This window comes from Rhynchophorus ferrugineus, unplaced genomic scaffold, assembly GCF_030347505.1.
Source record: "Rhynchophorus ferrugineus isolate W39M unplaced genomic scaffold, kcgeb_rfMv2 rfM3, whole genome shotgun sequence".
Lineage (NCBI taxonomy): Eukaryota > Metazoa > Arthropoda > Insecta > Coleoptera > Curculionidae > Rhynchophorus > Rhynchophorus ferrugineus.
Window position 1 is genome coordinate 1,812,385 of NW_027472582.1, and position 16,632 is coordinate 1,829,016.

At 34.1% G+C, this 16,632-nt stretch overlaps 1 protein-coding gene across 8 annotated transcripts in view; it reads right to left on the reverse strand.

Moving 5' to 3' along the window:
• Window positions 1-16,632, reverse strand: part of Syt7 (Synaptotagmin 7) — an 870,553-nt gene that overhangs the window by 63,360 nt on the left and 790,561 nt on the right. For all 8 annotated transcript variants that reach the window (XM_076398165.1, XM_076398164.1, XM_076398167.1 and 5 more), the window contains one exon: window positions 12,754-12,765. In XM_076398165.1, coding sequence (XP_076254280.1) covers window positions 12,754-12,765 — 12 coding nt within the window. The remainder of the gene's footprint in view (window positions 1-12,753; window positions 12,766-16,632) is intronic.

The window sequence follows — 16,632 nt, forward strand, 5'->3', positions numbered from 1 at the left end:
GTGACACGTTATCTCATTTCCCATATGGTCCCGACTTTTCCCAGGCGACGCGATGTCTTTGACCTGTTCATTAGAACGAAAGCCTTCGGAATGAAATTAGCGACAAACGTATAATTAGAAAAAATAACGTTAATTTAGGTAAGTAGAATTAATCGAAAAAATCAATTATATTTATTTTGTTAATGTATTGGCCAGTGAGTGTGATGGTGAGAATATAGATAATTGAATAAAAGTGAGATGGTATTGAAAGTGTTTCGTATTTAATAAAATTGGGGTGTGTTGTTTTGTTGACAAAGTTTTCTTTTTTTAACATAACAATAATTAATTAATTGTTCCTTAATATATTGTTATATTTGTATTACGTTACTCTTTTTGTTTCACTTTTTTTATTCTTACAACTGAATATGTATGGTCTATCCAAAGTTTTTTGTATATACGTCATCAAGATGTTTCATGCATTGTCTGCCGCAATTTGTAAATTCGTTTTAGAATCAGACAATATTTTCCTTCTCATTTTTTTCTAGTTAAAAAGAGACATAAAGCTCTCTGATAAGTTCCAACGTGTTATTGAACTACCCTGTCAAAGTCGTCCGGTTGTCAACGTATGCAAAATTCTTCAAAACAATAGTGATAAGAGGTTATAAACGGGCAAACGTTATTTTAATGCTTTGCTTGTTTTGATAAATTTCAAATCGCTGCTTATTATTGCTGTCACTGAATATTCCGAAGAAAGCGAGAACATATTACGTCTCTATTCAGTTATCCCGACCAGAAATGGGATAATGGAAACTCCCTCTTGCCAGTAATATTCGTTAGTGAGGTAAGCATTTTTACTGTTAAATACTAGTTATTAGTAAGGACAGGGTCACTGAAATATCTCAAAAAATAATCTTGTATTCATCGAAAAAAATCGTCCTTATCGGCTAAAAATTGACTCAAACGTATGGATTATAGTAGCTCACAGCATATCCCACCAAGCTGGTCTCACCAAATGCAGATCATTAGCTTGGAGCCATAGATAGTCGGCTTTGCCCTTGATATTGATGCATGACCAGATCATCCCCATCCATTTTTTCCATTCTGGATAGTCGTACTGGATCCACTTTTTTCATAACCAGTAAGAATAAGACGCCAAAATGCATTTCGATTTCGATGCTGAAGCTGCTATCATTCATACATGACAAAACGCTTTTCAACGTCTCTAGGCTTCAATTCATATAGCACAAAATATCGAAGATTCTTAATCATTCCCATGTTCTTCAGGGGATCGGAAATGCTTTCTTGTATTGCCAACAACAATTCTGCACATTCTTCTTGCGTTTAACATGGATCATCATCGAGTAATTCTTTCAAATCATCGTCTTCAATTATGTTTGATTCTCCAGAACGCTTTGTGTTGTCGCTATCAAAAACACTACCAAAACGTCGAAATTCACATGTTGAACAAGATAGAGCATTTTTGTCATGAGATTCATAATAAACATTCAATGCTATACTGCTACAACCATTTAGGCCACCACTTTTATATCTACATTAAGATCAAAGGTTCGTAACGTTGGTGGATTGGTACCATACTTTTCTTTCTACCCCTTGTAACGGTACCACTACCATAGCGCTTCCATGCTTCCTTTACCTAACCTAATATCCTGTTCACCCTCCCATCGAACACATGTAGTATTTAACACATGAAATAAACAAGTTTTTATTCAGCCGCAGTTTTCTGTTCCCATAATAATTATTAAGTAAGTTAATAAGTTCATGGAAGGATAGCGGGAGGAACCCATCGACATCACATGGTCGACGTTTTGCTACCAGACTAGCGCAATGGACGGAGGCTACAGAAGCCCACCATGTACAATATCAACGCATGAACGCTCTTGCAACACGACACGGGACATGCAAGGCATCACAGTTATAGGTACCCTACATCAAATCGGAACGCCTCAAGACGAACTATGACCTGCTACTGCTACGATGGTAGCTGATCCCGAAAAACGCCTGACTAAGGTTAGATCCCAATTTAATAAGCAGTCCCTGAGTGATTGATTGCGTGATTGCAGGTATACTTAGGAACCAGCACCACATAAAGGTACGTTCCACGGTAGCTCCACTAGGAGGGGAGTAATGTGGCGACCGTTACAACCATTTAGGGTACCACTATTACATCTACATTAAGTTCAATGGTTAGCAACGCTGATGGATTGGTACCATGCGGTTCCTAGCTATACCATGTACCATAGACCATTACCACGGCGCTTCTCTCGCTTTTTTTCTACCCCTCCCATCGAACACATGTAGTATTTAACACAGGAAATAAACAAGTTTCTATTCAATCAGAGTATTCTGTACCCGTGCGAATTCCTTCCGCAAAAATAGTAGTGAGAGTTCTGATATACAATCGCGTCGATAGCCATAAAAGGTTAATTGAAAGTCACCGGGCTACCATAGTAAAACACATTCTTTTGGCAAAATTAGTTTTTTTTTATTCAACATAATTTCCTTCAGGGGTGATATACTGATTATAGCGACACTCCAACTTTAATATAACAGCGATAAAATTGTTGTAGTAAGATTTGCCCTTTGCTTCAAAATAGGCCTCAGTTTCACCTCTTCATTAAACGAAAATTTCTTCACAACGAGCATTCTTTTGAGATCTGAGAGCAGGAAATAGTCACTGGGGGCCACATCTAGAGAATACGGTAAATGAGGAAGCAATTTGAAGCCCAATTCATGGATTTTTGCCATCGTTTTCACCGAAATGTGGCACAGTGCATTGCCTTTGTGATGCAGCACTTTCTTTTTCTTCAAATGCGGCAGTCTTTCGGCGATTTCGTCATTCAAATGGACCAATAACGCTATGTGATAGTCGCTGTTGATGGTCCTTCCTTTTTCAAGGTAGTCAATGAAAATTATTCTAAGCGCATCCCAAAATACAGACGCCATAACCTTGCTAGCCGACAGTTGCGTTTTCTCACGCTTTGGAGCGGGTTCATCGTGTGCAGTCCACTCGGATAACTGTCGATTGGACTTCGGAGTGAAATGATGGAGCCGTGTTTCATTCGTTGTCACATATCATTATTACACGTGATCATCTTCAAACACTGCTCCGAATCATCAACTCGTCGTTGTTTTTGATTAAAAGTGAGCTCGCGCGGCACCCACTTTACACAGAGCTTTCTCATACCTAAATATTCGTGAATGATATGATGTAAACGTTCAGTTAATATTTTTAGAGTGTCCGGTATTTCATTTAATTTCAATTTAAGGTCATTAAAAATCATTTTGTGGATTTTTTTAGTGTTCTCGGTGGCAACAACCTATTTTGGGCGTCCACTGCGTTCACCGTCTTCGATGCTCATTTTACCATGTCTAAGTTAAGCATACCAATCCCTGATGGTTGATTTTTCTGGGGCACTATCCAGAAAGTCGGTATCAAGCCAAGTTTGTGCTTCAACTGTATTTTTTTCCCTTCAAAAACCAATATTTTATCAACACGTGAAACTCCTTTTTATCCATTTTTTTCACAAAAACAAAAGTTGTTTCACTCAAAATACTATAATTCACAAACTAATGACCCGACAGCTGTAAATCTTATACACGCAACTTTTGAGGGTTAGGGTTAACTAAAAAAACATATGGATTTAATTCTAGTAGCATCATGTATGTGTCAGGCCGGGGAATTTTCAATTGACTGTTCATAATTCAAACAAAACTTACCTCAGCAATTATTGTAACCGAAAAATTTAAATCCATTTCTCCACTAAACTGCACCAATCTTTTATAAAGAATCTCTTCTTTGTTAAAGAACAATCGGCAATTATTTTCGAATTCTAAGAGGATATTTTCAGTTGCCATCTGATGGGCGGCACAAAAGTTCCTGCTTTAATTGTTCCCCGTTTGAATTCCGATTTTATAATAACGGCTATAACGACGAAGGAAATAAATTAAACTCGACCGTAAAACTTACGGCGACGGAACATCCGCCATAGTTTTATTGCTTTGTTGCCGAGTTTTTGGTCTTTTGGAGACGTAATTCGGCATCAAGTTTGACGGCGGCGACGTTCTCGAGCTCCCGCGAGCCGCTGCAAAAAGGAATCGGTTCAATTGCGCTGAAGGAAAATCCGCGACGTTGGATTCGGGCATTTAGACGCGTCATTATATTTAGCTAATTATGGGGTTCAAAAGGGGAAAGAAATTCTTCAAATATGAGGAGTGGATCTTGATTTGATTGAATACTAGAAAGTGCCAGATAGCCTTAGAAATACTTATAGATAAACTAGCGAAATACTGTTTAGACAACACTTTTAAAACAAAATGCTAATTTGATTTTATGAGAAAAAACCTAATATCAGCACACCAGTTTGGATTTATTAAGAAAGATTCAACAATTTATAAAGTGAATAGAATAGCAGATGTAATTGCAAAACTCTATGATGGTAAAAACTTATGCTCGGCTATATTCCTTCATGTAGCACAGCCTTCGATAAGATGCTCATAAGCTATAGAAAATGTTACTAAAACAACGCATATTTAACACATAACAGATTCAAGCAAGAAGCCTACTCTACAATAAAATAAGCTAAAGCCGGTGTACCACAACAAAGTCTATTGGGGATAATTCTTCACCTACGCTATACATGTGATATACCACGAATGGAAAATATTACGATTGCTACATTTTCTGATGACACTGCGATTCTAACTGTCGGAGACACTAGCGAAGAAGCCACAGGTAAGTTATAACCAGAAAGTGACAATAGAAACACTTGAGTCCAAATCTGGAAAATAAAAATTAACGAAAACTCTGCGAGTGCAGTTTATAATCAGACTGTACAAGCACTAGTAATAATAAATAATACTGTCATTCCATATAGAAAAACCGCTAAGTATCTCAAAATGAATCTTGACGTAAAACTTCGCGGGTAAAACATGTAAAATAGATAATGAAATAACTGAAAGTAAAATATAGTGAAATGTATTGATTAACTGGAAGAAAATCACAATTATCAGTGCATAATAAATCGCTATTACACAAGAAAGTATTGAAACCTATACGGACATATGGAATTCAATTATGGGGATGTTACGCGAAAAGCAATATAAATACAATACTAGTTTTCCAGGACAATGTATGTATTTGTGGGTGTGTGCAGATAACAGGTCAAATGAAAAGTCCCCGACCTACCATAGTAACACATTTTTTTTGCAAAATTAGTTTTTTTTATTCAACATAATTCCCTTCAAGGGTGATACTCTTATTATAGCAACCCTCCTACTTTTCGATACCATTTTTGTAATAGGATTTGTTCATTGCTTCAAAATAGGCCTCAGTTTCGGCGGTCACCTTTTCATTAGACGAAAATTTCTTCCCAGCGAGCATACTTTTGAGATCTGAGAACAGGAAATAGTCGCTGTGGTCCAGATCTGGAGAATACGGTAGATGAGGAAACAATTCGAAGCCCAATTTATAGATTTTTGCCATGATATTCACTGATTTGTGACACAGTAACCAACCAAAAAATGCGGCCGTTTTTCAGCGATTTAGTGCTTCAAACGGTCTAATAACGCTATGTAACAGTGGGTGTTGATGGTCATTCCTTTTTCAAGGTAGTCAATGAAAATTATTCCATGCGCATCCAAAAATACAGACGCCATAACCTTGCCAGGTGACTATTGCGTTTTCTCACACTTTGGAGCGGATTCATCGTGCGCAGTCCACTCGGATGATTGTCGATTGGACTTCGGAGTGAAATGATGGTGCCATCTTTCATCCATTGTCACATATCGACGCAAAAACTCGGGTTTATTAGAGTGTCTGCTATTTTCATTCAATTTAAATTTACGGTCATTCAAAATCATTTTGTGAGTTTTTAAAATATTTTCGTCGGTAACAACCTCTTTTTGGCGTTCACTGCGTTCACCGTCTTCGATGCTCATTTAACCACGTTTAAACATAGCATACCAATCCTTGATGGTTGATTTACCTGGGACAGTATCCGGAAACTCTGCATCATGCCAAGTTTTTGCTTTAACTGTATTTTTGCCCTTCAAAAAGCAATATTTTGTCATACGCAAAATTCCTTTTTATTAATTTTTTTTCACAATAACAAAAGTTGCTTCACTCAAAATGCTACAATTCACAAACTAATGATCCGACAGCTGTCTAATTAATTCTAGTAGCGCCATCTATGTGCCAGTCCGGGGACTTTTCAATTGACCTGTTACTACGGTACTGATTACAAATATCGAGACTTTCAGATACCGATTGTCCCTGAGGAAATCAAGAGAATTACAAGGAGAGATAAGGAAAGACTCAACTCTCATATCAATATTGAAGTAATACTTCTCCTGGATAAGACCAGAACGGAATATAGAAGAAACCTGTCCCGCAACATTTTACCAAATACTTCGTTAATGACAGAATTTGTGAAAATTTAGGACTTAGTTTTGATGCTTCCACAATATGGTCTAGATGTAACACCGTCTAGGTACCACTTAGTCCAATCTCTAGAGAACTCCCGCAAGGGAAACTGTTTTCAAAGTGATATATGGATATATATATATATATATATATATATATATATTTTTTTTTTTTTTAATAAGTTATTAAATATGAAGCGTTTAAAATATAAAAAACTCTTTTTATCGAAAAAAGTTGATAAATTTGTAAGAAGTGCACAAATGGATACTGAGAATTGAAATATATTGAAAATTGTTGAGAATTGTATTACCTACTTAAATATATATTTTATTATACAAAATATTTTTGGATTTTTTATTTTTGGGTTTACTTCCTTCTTCCTTCTTCATTTTTTTCTTGATATATATATATATATATATATATATATATATATATATATATATATATATATATATATATATATATATATTAAATATATTTTTTAGCCATGAAACTACTACTAATAAGTTCTTCATCAGTGATGTCATGACTATACTCGAAATTTGTTGACAAGTCCTTATACAGGGTCTATTAACTTTTTGAAGCAATGAGCAATGATTTTCATGCCATATTTATATTGATAATTTGTCTCAAACGGAGATTATCGGAGAAAATCGAAGAAAAGAGAGAGAAATATAATGAAGTGATTTTGTAACTAAACAACATTCAGATTTTTATAGTTGTTGTAGGTTTAAACCTTAAGAACTTTTAGAGATGTACAACGATTCTCAACCTAAAGCTCAAATACCGAATGAGGAACAGCGAATAGAAATGACTATCAGTGGAAAATTATTGAACCATCACATAAATTCGGGCCAAGAAAATAAATTGTGTTAAAATTCAAAACCGATTAGCATTGATTCGGACAATAAATATTTTTCCGTTGCAAAAACGAAATGCGGCCTAAGTCGGCAATAAAAGTCCGAATAGCCTAAAACTACCACCACGGCATCATATATAAAAAGATCAGGCCTGTTCAATCAGAAAAGGGTATTAAGCTCACCGATACTTTATCTTAAAAAACGGCGAATGAATGTCAGATAAATCTGGAGATAAATCTGCGGGGGTTTGAACGTCCGTAAAGTATTAGGACGGTTCCAGGATAGGGTCAAGACACTTTTAAGCTCTTGCCATTTCTAATTTTAAACGGAATATTAATCTTTCCGAAGCCACAGTTTTTTTTTGGTGCTATTGTGTAGAGCTATCGCGAACGTTTATTTTGTTAACTAATATAACCAAGAAAATGTAGCAATTAGTGTTTGAAAACATTAGTGTCTTTTGTCAAAGTCCGTCTATTATTGGTGTAAGTTCTCGGCCTGATACATAGATACTAGAATTAAATCTATATGTTTTCTAGTTAACCCTAACCCTCAAAAGATGTGTGTATAAATTTGACAGCTGTTGGATCATTAGTTTATGAATTTTAGCATCATAGAATAAAGAAATTTAGAAGTGGGAGTTATATGAAAAAATCGTGTCCCATGTTTAAGCTTTTCGGAATCCCCGTTACGCGGTCAAATGTAAATGAAAAATGCTATATGTGTGTTTCTCTCTGGTTCGGCGGTATTGATAATTCTAACCTAAGCAGTTAACGGCCATTTTTAGGTGATATAATTTGTATTGTTTATTTACGTCAAGTTTTTCGGTATGTGTTTTATATATGTTTGACAATTACTTTAGATTATTCTGTGTATTTTAATTTATTAGTGTAATAAAAAGAAAACCTTAAGGGTATCTCATGACCTCCTATGTAGGTCCAGGAAAGTTCGTAATCATTTTAAAGATGAAGACTATAGACCGAAATGTGAAAAGCCATGGCTGAAACAAGATGTATTTCCTACTAGTAACAAGTAGATAATTCTTTCGAGGCTGATATATTTATAGGAGATTCTTCTACCCCAACAAGACCCAGGAGTAAGTATATAATAAGAAACTTATGTTTATTATTAGAGAATAGAGGTTCTAACTTGAAATTTATATGTTCATTTACAGATAACTCAGCCTGTCCTATCAGTTTCGTTTCAGGTTGGATGAAACACTAATGACTTTATTCTTATTGAAATGCAGTGGCAGAATACATAAACTGTTATCGAAGATATTCTGCTTGCCTTCTAGAAGAACATTAATGCAGATACTGAATAAGGTTCCTTTTTGCTGCTGGAGTAGTAATTTCTAATTTTGGCCGTTAGTTCAGAAACTTGACTGTATAGACCGAACTGCAGTTGTCATATTTGATAAAATGTACCAATGTCAATGTGTATCAATGTCTTTATAATCAGGTAAAATTAATGTAATTGTAATATATCAATCAAATAAATTTAAATGTTTTTTTTTATTACTCTTCGTGAGTCCACAATCTGCCCTATTGGCAATAAGTATTTCTTCTGTTTATATTATATATACATGGCATGTAGAAAATCACTTCATTAAGCAATCTTCTGTATAAAATATTATCTTAATTAATTAGTCTTATTCTAAAGCTTATTCTAAAGTCTACATATGTTCAGTAATCAGATCAGGTGGTGTTAAACGTTTTAGTCTACGCACTTCACTATCACGTCGTATATTTAGCTGATTAGCGAGTACATTGGGATGCACTGACACTCTTTCGAAGTACTTCACACAAACACGTTGAATTACACTCGTTATAGGTTCTAGAGGAATATCGCGTTGTATCACTTTATTTGAAATATAGTACGGAGCATCAACAATGGCACGCAACACCTTATTTTGGAACCGTTGAATGATGGATATATTAGATTTGCTAGCGGTACCCCATAGTTGAATTCCATATGTCCAAATGGGCTTGAGTATAGACTCAACAGCAATACCTTGTTATCTAATGATAACTTGGATTTGCGAAATTTAAATGTATTTTTTTTCCAGTAAAATTAAAAGAATTTTTTAAATTTCCCGTATATATATAATGTATATATATTAACAACTGGAAAGGTCTCTTAAAATAAACTAAAAAATAACAATTAGGTTGCCACAATTTATCTATAAGTTGACAATGTTTCAATCGGATTTCGGAGCTTTCGAAAATTTGTTTTCCATGTCTTCTACCTTAGTTACCCGGAAAGAAGAGGACGGATACTTAATAGTCCCCACACAAATCCCCCGAGATATTCGAACTTCGGATTCGATTTTCTCGGTTTAAGAAGAAGCACGGGATTATGTCAATATAGCCAAACCTTTTCAGATCTAAATCTAGTTACCCAATTACGTAACTCTACAGGTATCGATAGGTACAAATAAATAGATTTAGCTACCTGGAAATATATACTCTTCTACAATATTAAGTGGAGTTTTGTGTGTTAGGCCAGATGAACGTTTAGCGACATCGTCAAGTCTGTCATTGCAGTGAAGTATGTGAAAATTACATTTTTCTAAAACTGATGATTTAACATTTATCATCTTCAATAATGGAAACAATAGCAACATTATCAGATTATCTGGCAGTATATTTCCCTATTTAGAAATTAGAAGGAAGATTTCTGGTAGGGTGTGGTTGTTACATTGAACACTGCTTTTCATAATAACCGATACAATAGGCACGGTTATTAATCTGAATAAAATTTGAGGCCTCACTTATTTTCTTTATTAGTACGAGTCCTTTTAGTTACTAAATAATATGGAAATTTATATTTGAGATGCATTTAGCCTTACAAGTGTACATGCAGCAGAGTAATATTAATTAAACACAAGCCTTCAAAAAGTGTCAATCCTTCAAAAGTTTTTAAATCCCATCATGGTTAGATTACAAATAGCTAATATCTGGTTTCTTGTACTCGTAATAGTTCGATAAGCTACACTTCACCAAGCTAAGTGCCAACTGATACATGTTTAGCTGAACAATGTTGGGGACAGACAAAAGTTTCAAACATTTCGAACAAAACTTTACACCGAAGTCCAATCGACAGTCATCCGGATTTCGGAGCTTTCGAAAATTTGTTTTCCATCTTTTCTACTTTAGTTCCCTGAAAAGAGACTTAATAGTCCCCACACTGCGCACGATGAACCCGCTCCAAAGCTTGGAAAACGCAACAGTCGGCTGGCAAAGTTATAGCGTCTGTATTATGGGATTCGCATGGAATAATTTTCATTGTCTACCTTGAAAAAGGCAGAACCATCAACAGCGACTATTTTATGGCATTATTGTACCGTTTGAAGGACGAAATTGCCGAAAAACTGCCGCATTTGAAGAAAACGTGCTGGTTCACTAAGATAATATACCGTGTCACAAGTCCGTGAAAAAATCCATGAATTGGGCTTCAAATTGCTTCCTCATCTATCGTATTCTCCAGATCTAGCCCCAGCGACTATTTCCTATTTTCAGATCTCAAAAGAATGCTGGCTGGGAAGGAATTTTCGTCGAATGAAGAGGTAATCGCCGAAACTGAGGCCTATTTTGAAGCAAAGGACGAATCCTACTACAAAAATGGTATCGAAAAGTTGGAGGGTTGCTAGAATCAGTGTATCACCCTTGAAGGAAATTATGTTGAATAAAAAACACCAATTTTGCCAAAAATATGTTTTACTATGGTAGGCCGGAGATTTGTCAGTTGACCTGTTTAGATTGACCATTTGGTTAAAATGTGTGTAGAGAGAAAGAATTCTGAGAACTGTTTTGTAGATAAGGCAAATACATTAAGGAGAATGAAGTTATTAAATGTAGTTTTATATACATATTAATTTTAGTTAAGAAAGATCCCTAATGAAAGCAAAATATATTATTTGGATATACAATAGTTAATTAGAACGATTAGGCATGGAGGGGATACCACTGTATATATAAAAAGCATGCCCAGAACTCTATCTCATAGATAGTATAGAAAATAGTTCAATGTAATTTTAGTGAAACACAACATTAACCTACAAACTATTAACACTGTATAATTAATTGTAGTAGTAAGACCTTTGATAATATATGCATTAGTTGCACTATAAGGTTAAAATAAATTATATTTGATAACAATGTCAAAGTCAAAATGAACTAAAACTCAGAGTTGATGCGGCGATGTTGTGACGTGTTGACATCATCGATTCAGATGAAGTGAGATCATTGTTTTATCGAACGGATTATATGCTGTGTGATGCTTCACAGAGTATATTTGAACTAGCGACCTGCCCCGGCTTCGCACGGGTGCAATGCTGATACTAAATTAAATACACTACAGAAAAAATATGAACGTTGTATATAAAAACATAGCGGCCCGCTCCGACTTTGCACGGGCATAAAATATATATGCCTATGTCACTCAATGAAAACATGATTAAAATCGATCCAGTATTTTTGGTTCATTCATTACTGCCCTTGGCCTGCACGCATTAAATTTGGAGTAAAACAATTCCTCTTCCCCTATATTTACTATGAAGATTTCCTGCTATCTTTGGAATATCTAAATTCATACAATTTTTATTACATTACACATTTTTAAACGCAAATTTTAAGGAGTAAGTTCTGTAAGGAACCATATTGATCTACATTAATTGCACACTGTATTTAAGGTACTTAATTCGATACGGATTAATGCCGTATTGCTTAAAATAGCTTCGTAAATAAGCCATTTTCTCACGTAAAAAGTAAACAATAAAAATGGTTAATGTGGGTTATCCCTAAAAGATAAACATATACCATCGCGGACTTTTTAGTAGTATGGTGTACAATACTGTAGTACATTAATTTGATCTAACTCGTAGGGTTAGGCAGCGTTTTTGCTAATTGCTAAATAAGCCTAAAAAAATAGGTTAATTTACGACATCACGTTAGAAACCTCTAAAATTAGCAATGTTGCCTTAGTATATTATGCATGTATTATACATATAAACCTTCCTCTTGAATCACTCTATCTATTGAAAAAAACCGCATCAAAATCCGTTGCGTAGTTTTAAAGATTTAAGCGCACATAGGGATATAGGGACAGAAAAGGCGACTTTGTTTTATACTATGTAGTGATGAAACGTGATAGTATATTAACAGTCGGAAAGAGAATGATTTTTCTACTATTTTAAAACTATTCTTCGCCCATCATTACTTCTGACTCTCGTCGTATTGCTAGAGCTAAGCAACTAAATACCGCATCTCATTCATTCTCTTCGCCTCAGTTAAAAAGTTTCATACCGCGGCAAAATTTGCATGGACGTTTCATTCCGTATAATTCGACCTTTAAAATACATCGGAAGAGGCGGGATGAGAGGGGGAGAGAGAGAGAACGAGATTTGCGATCTCTGGTTTTCTAATTAAACATCTTGACTAAAAGAAGAGGAGAAAATTAGATTAAAATACTTACTCTAACTGAGCTCTGCGGAGGTCCCATCGAAGGCGGCCACGGAGAAGCAGGGCATGGAAATAAATGAAAATTTAATTAGTTGAATTATTTACTTAATTGAAATTAACAGTTACCGCTACAGATATCGCGTTTGCAATGGGGATCTTTACAATAGAACGTATCGTTCCCCGTTGGGTTCGGGATTTTCTGGGAATGATTCGAAACACTTTGAATCTCGCACTTAGATAATTTCAGGATTTTTATCTTCATGTTTCAATACATTCCCAGATCATTTATGATTATTTTGTAATAGCACTTTCAAAATCTAATATATAATGGTGGTAGAAGCTTGCACAGATATTAAGCCTGCAAAGTTATATACGATTTTTAGGTTAGAGCTTAAACATTGCAGAAAAATCAGTTTATAATGATTATTCCAAGAAAGATGAAGCATTGACTTTTTTGAAAAATAAGATTTTAACATTGTTATAAAATCGTAAGATGTAAAAAATGCTGTTCATTATGTATTTCTTTCACCAAATTAAAATGTTAATACAGTAACATTGTTAGGGTTTTTTGTGTCATTTATTTGAAGTTCGGAGATCAAAATTATGGATCAATAACTCTCAGGTCCTTTATCAAAATAATTGCCAATCATCATCTTTTTATCAAAAATACAAATTTATTACACTATTATCTCGAAAAGAGAATATACATCAATTCCAAGAATACTGCTAAGTATACAGATAATATTCCAAATAAAATATTTAAGCATATTTGCAAATTATTACTTATGATTTTAAAAGCACTGCCATCGTCTGGATTATTTTAATTTTTACAAAATAAACTGTAATATTTAAATAACTACCCATAGTCTATATATTATCTGTATATATTCTTTGAAATTATGTTGTATTGTAAAAATGCACGTATTATAGTTTCGCTTTGTATATGCTTATACATATAAATATCAGTATTAAAACTTAGACTATTAAAGTTTATTTTTGTTATTACTGTGTAACAATTTAGTTTTTAATTGCGATTTTCTATATAATATTCTAATAAAAACAAATAAACTATAGTTGGAAGAAAAACTTCAAAAATTTAATTCGTTATGTGAATTTATGACTTTTTGTTTTGGATTTTAGACTTTTATGGTATGCAATAGTTGAGAACATCAAGAAAGCAAAAGAACACAGTACAAGTTAAATTTTAGGTCTAGGGCTGATACACAAATAAATCGACATACAACGATTAGATGGTTGCAAATATTTTGATTATTTTTTCCTTTAAAAATACATTTATATAACTTTTTCTCGAATGTTGGCAACAAGCTGAGATACCGTATCGAAGGGACGAACTTCTTCAGTATTTAGAAGCCTTGTGGCAGCCAAACCATATTGATTGATCTGTGGTATTTAGATGACCCTAATTTTAGTGAATATGCTGGGGGCGGTAGAGCTACGAATTTGAGCTGTAACAGTTCAATCTTCTCAAATCAATCTCAGCAAATTTTGAAGCGCGCGGGAGGTAATTTTCATGGAAGATGGGACTCTGTGTCTGTTGCTCGCTATTGTCGGTCTGTTATGCAACAATATGTCCTCCAATTTGTGACATCGGCTGATGATCCCACAAGATACATTTACTAAGATTTTACAAATACTAAGCCTTAGTATTGTATTATACGCTGTAGTTGAGCTTTTCTTGGTTCTCTAGGCTGTTCTTTGCCATTGAAATCAAAGTCACCACTTTTGGAAGGTTGAAATTAAAACCGTAAATGAGGATATGAAGAACCAACAGCACCATAAGATTGTAAAAGTGTTTGACAGGCTTCAGCAAATCTCTTTATATCAAAAAACAAAAGTAATGACCGTCGAAAATATAATTTTGAGCGTTCCATGATTAGAGTTTATATATACTGAAAAGTTCATCTAATACTAAATTGAAAACTGTTATTTTATATAGATATATGTCAAAATCATCGTATTTAACAGTTAGGTAGGTAGTTTTGCCATTGTTTACATTAGGCTGATCAAAATATGCAAGAATATAATATTAAAACCTGAATTTAGGGCCTCTATCAATGTTATATAAATTTGAATAAAATATCCAAAAACATCGCTAATTCCTACAATGCTGAGAAAGACAGCAAGATCAAAGACGCGGGAATGTATAGCAATCAGGCTGATTCATATTAAGGGACGCAGAAAGCTTCTCTATATTATCAAAGATATCCTTTGATTCATTCGTTCCAAAGCCGTCCATTTATTCGCATCTCTATAAAGCTTCATATATCGCTATCACTTTCAAGATAATTCATTTCATAGCTTGGCGTATTTCCAAAACAATTCCCAGGAAATTACGTAGCCAATAGTGGCGCCCGTCCCATCCCAATCAAACGTGCCGTAAAATTCAACGGGCGCAATCATTCGGGAAACGTTACGGGACTAAAATTTACACGGTCGCAGCGGAACGGTAGTTTTTAATGAATAAAACAATGCGTCTGTCAGATCATAGCGGCGACTGCAAATTTGATTTACGCAATATGCGATGCGCTTTTAACGCCGACGGAAAAAACGCGAGCGTTTCAATTATTCCTGGTTGTCCCGTAATTACGGCGTTCTTGTTCTGTTACGATTTTCGACGGTCGTTTTGAACGAAATGATATATGGCGTGCGTTAGAGTAGGCGTGTTGCTATATTCGATCTATGGCTTCATTTTTACAGATTTATTGTTTGAGACTCAAAGTATATTTTATCAGGCTTATATTTGAATAATTTACAACAGACGGTGTTGCTGTGTATTGAATAACATCGGGTATGTTATTTCTAGTGTTGGTTTAATAATTGACTACTTTACCACTTACCACTATCGACTGAAATTAACTATCGACTGTTTCAGTCGTACTTTTAGTTACTATTTTTGGATCTACTTGTTTCATTCGACTGGTTTTTAATGTTTTGGTTCTGTCGTCCTAGCCATGACCCTGACAAAAATGTACCCAATTTATGCTTACATATGTAGGTATGTAATAGTATGTACTTTTTTTTTAGTAGTTTGCTTGTAAATAACAATATATTGTATATTAATATTATAGCATCTTGTTAACGATAAATAGTAAAATACTTTTAACTGTATTTATGACAATAATAGGTAATATTTGAATACTCTCTCGATTTTTGTTAAAAAATATTTCCGTTCAATAATAATTAAAGCTTTTATATAATTTCATTCAGATCATTTTTAATTATGTCATGGATTAGTATTTTTTTTCTATGATTAGGTATATGTTTAATTTTTATATAGTTATTATTGTTATTGTACATTTTTAGTTCTTAGGTTTTGTTTAAGTTCTTTGTGTATATTTATTATAGTATGTTATTTAAAAATAGCAATTAACACATTAAAATACAATTAAACATTTATGGGGTATTATTCCATTCTATAGAAAAATGCTATTCCTTTTTACATATCCACCGAACATTTAAATATAAAAGTAATTCTAATTCGTTTTAATAGTATTCAGTAATTATTTTTTTCCTTTTCTTTATTAAAATTAGTTCGTGAAGGAATTTATACATCTCCGTCTTGCTTATACTATCGTTGGAAAATATAATCACATATAAAATTAACTGACCCAAGCAATTATCTCCGCCCTTTCCTCTCTTACAATTTATAAAGGAAAGAATTCGTACATCTTCGTCTGACATCACGAACTGAACAAAACAGTCGAATCGTGAATTTGACTGAGGATTGTAATTACTATTTTCAATCGCTACTTTTTTGACTATCGACTATTTCGACTGTTTTACGACTATCGACTGTTTTGACTGTTTTCAGTCGATAGTTCCCAACGCTAGTTTTTTCTGACACAGGCTTCACTTTTTAATATGTATCATT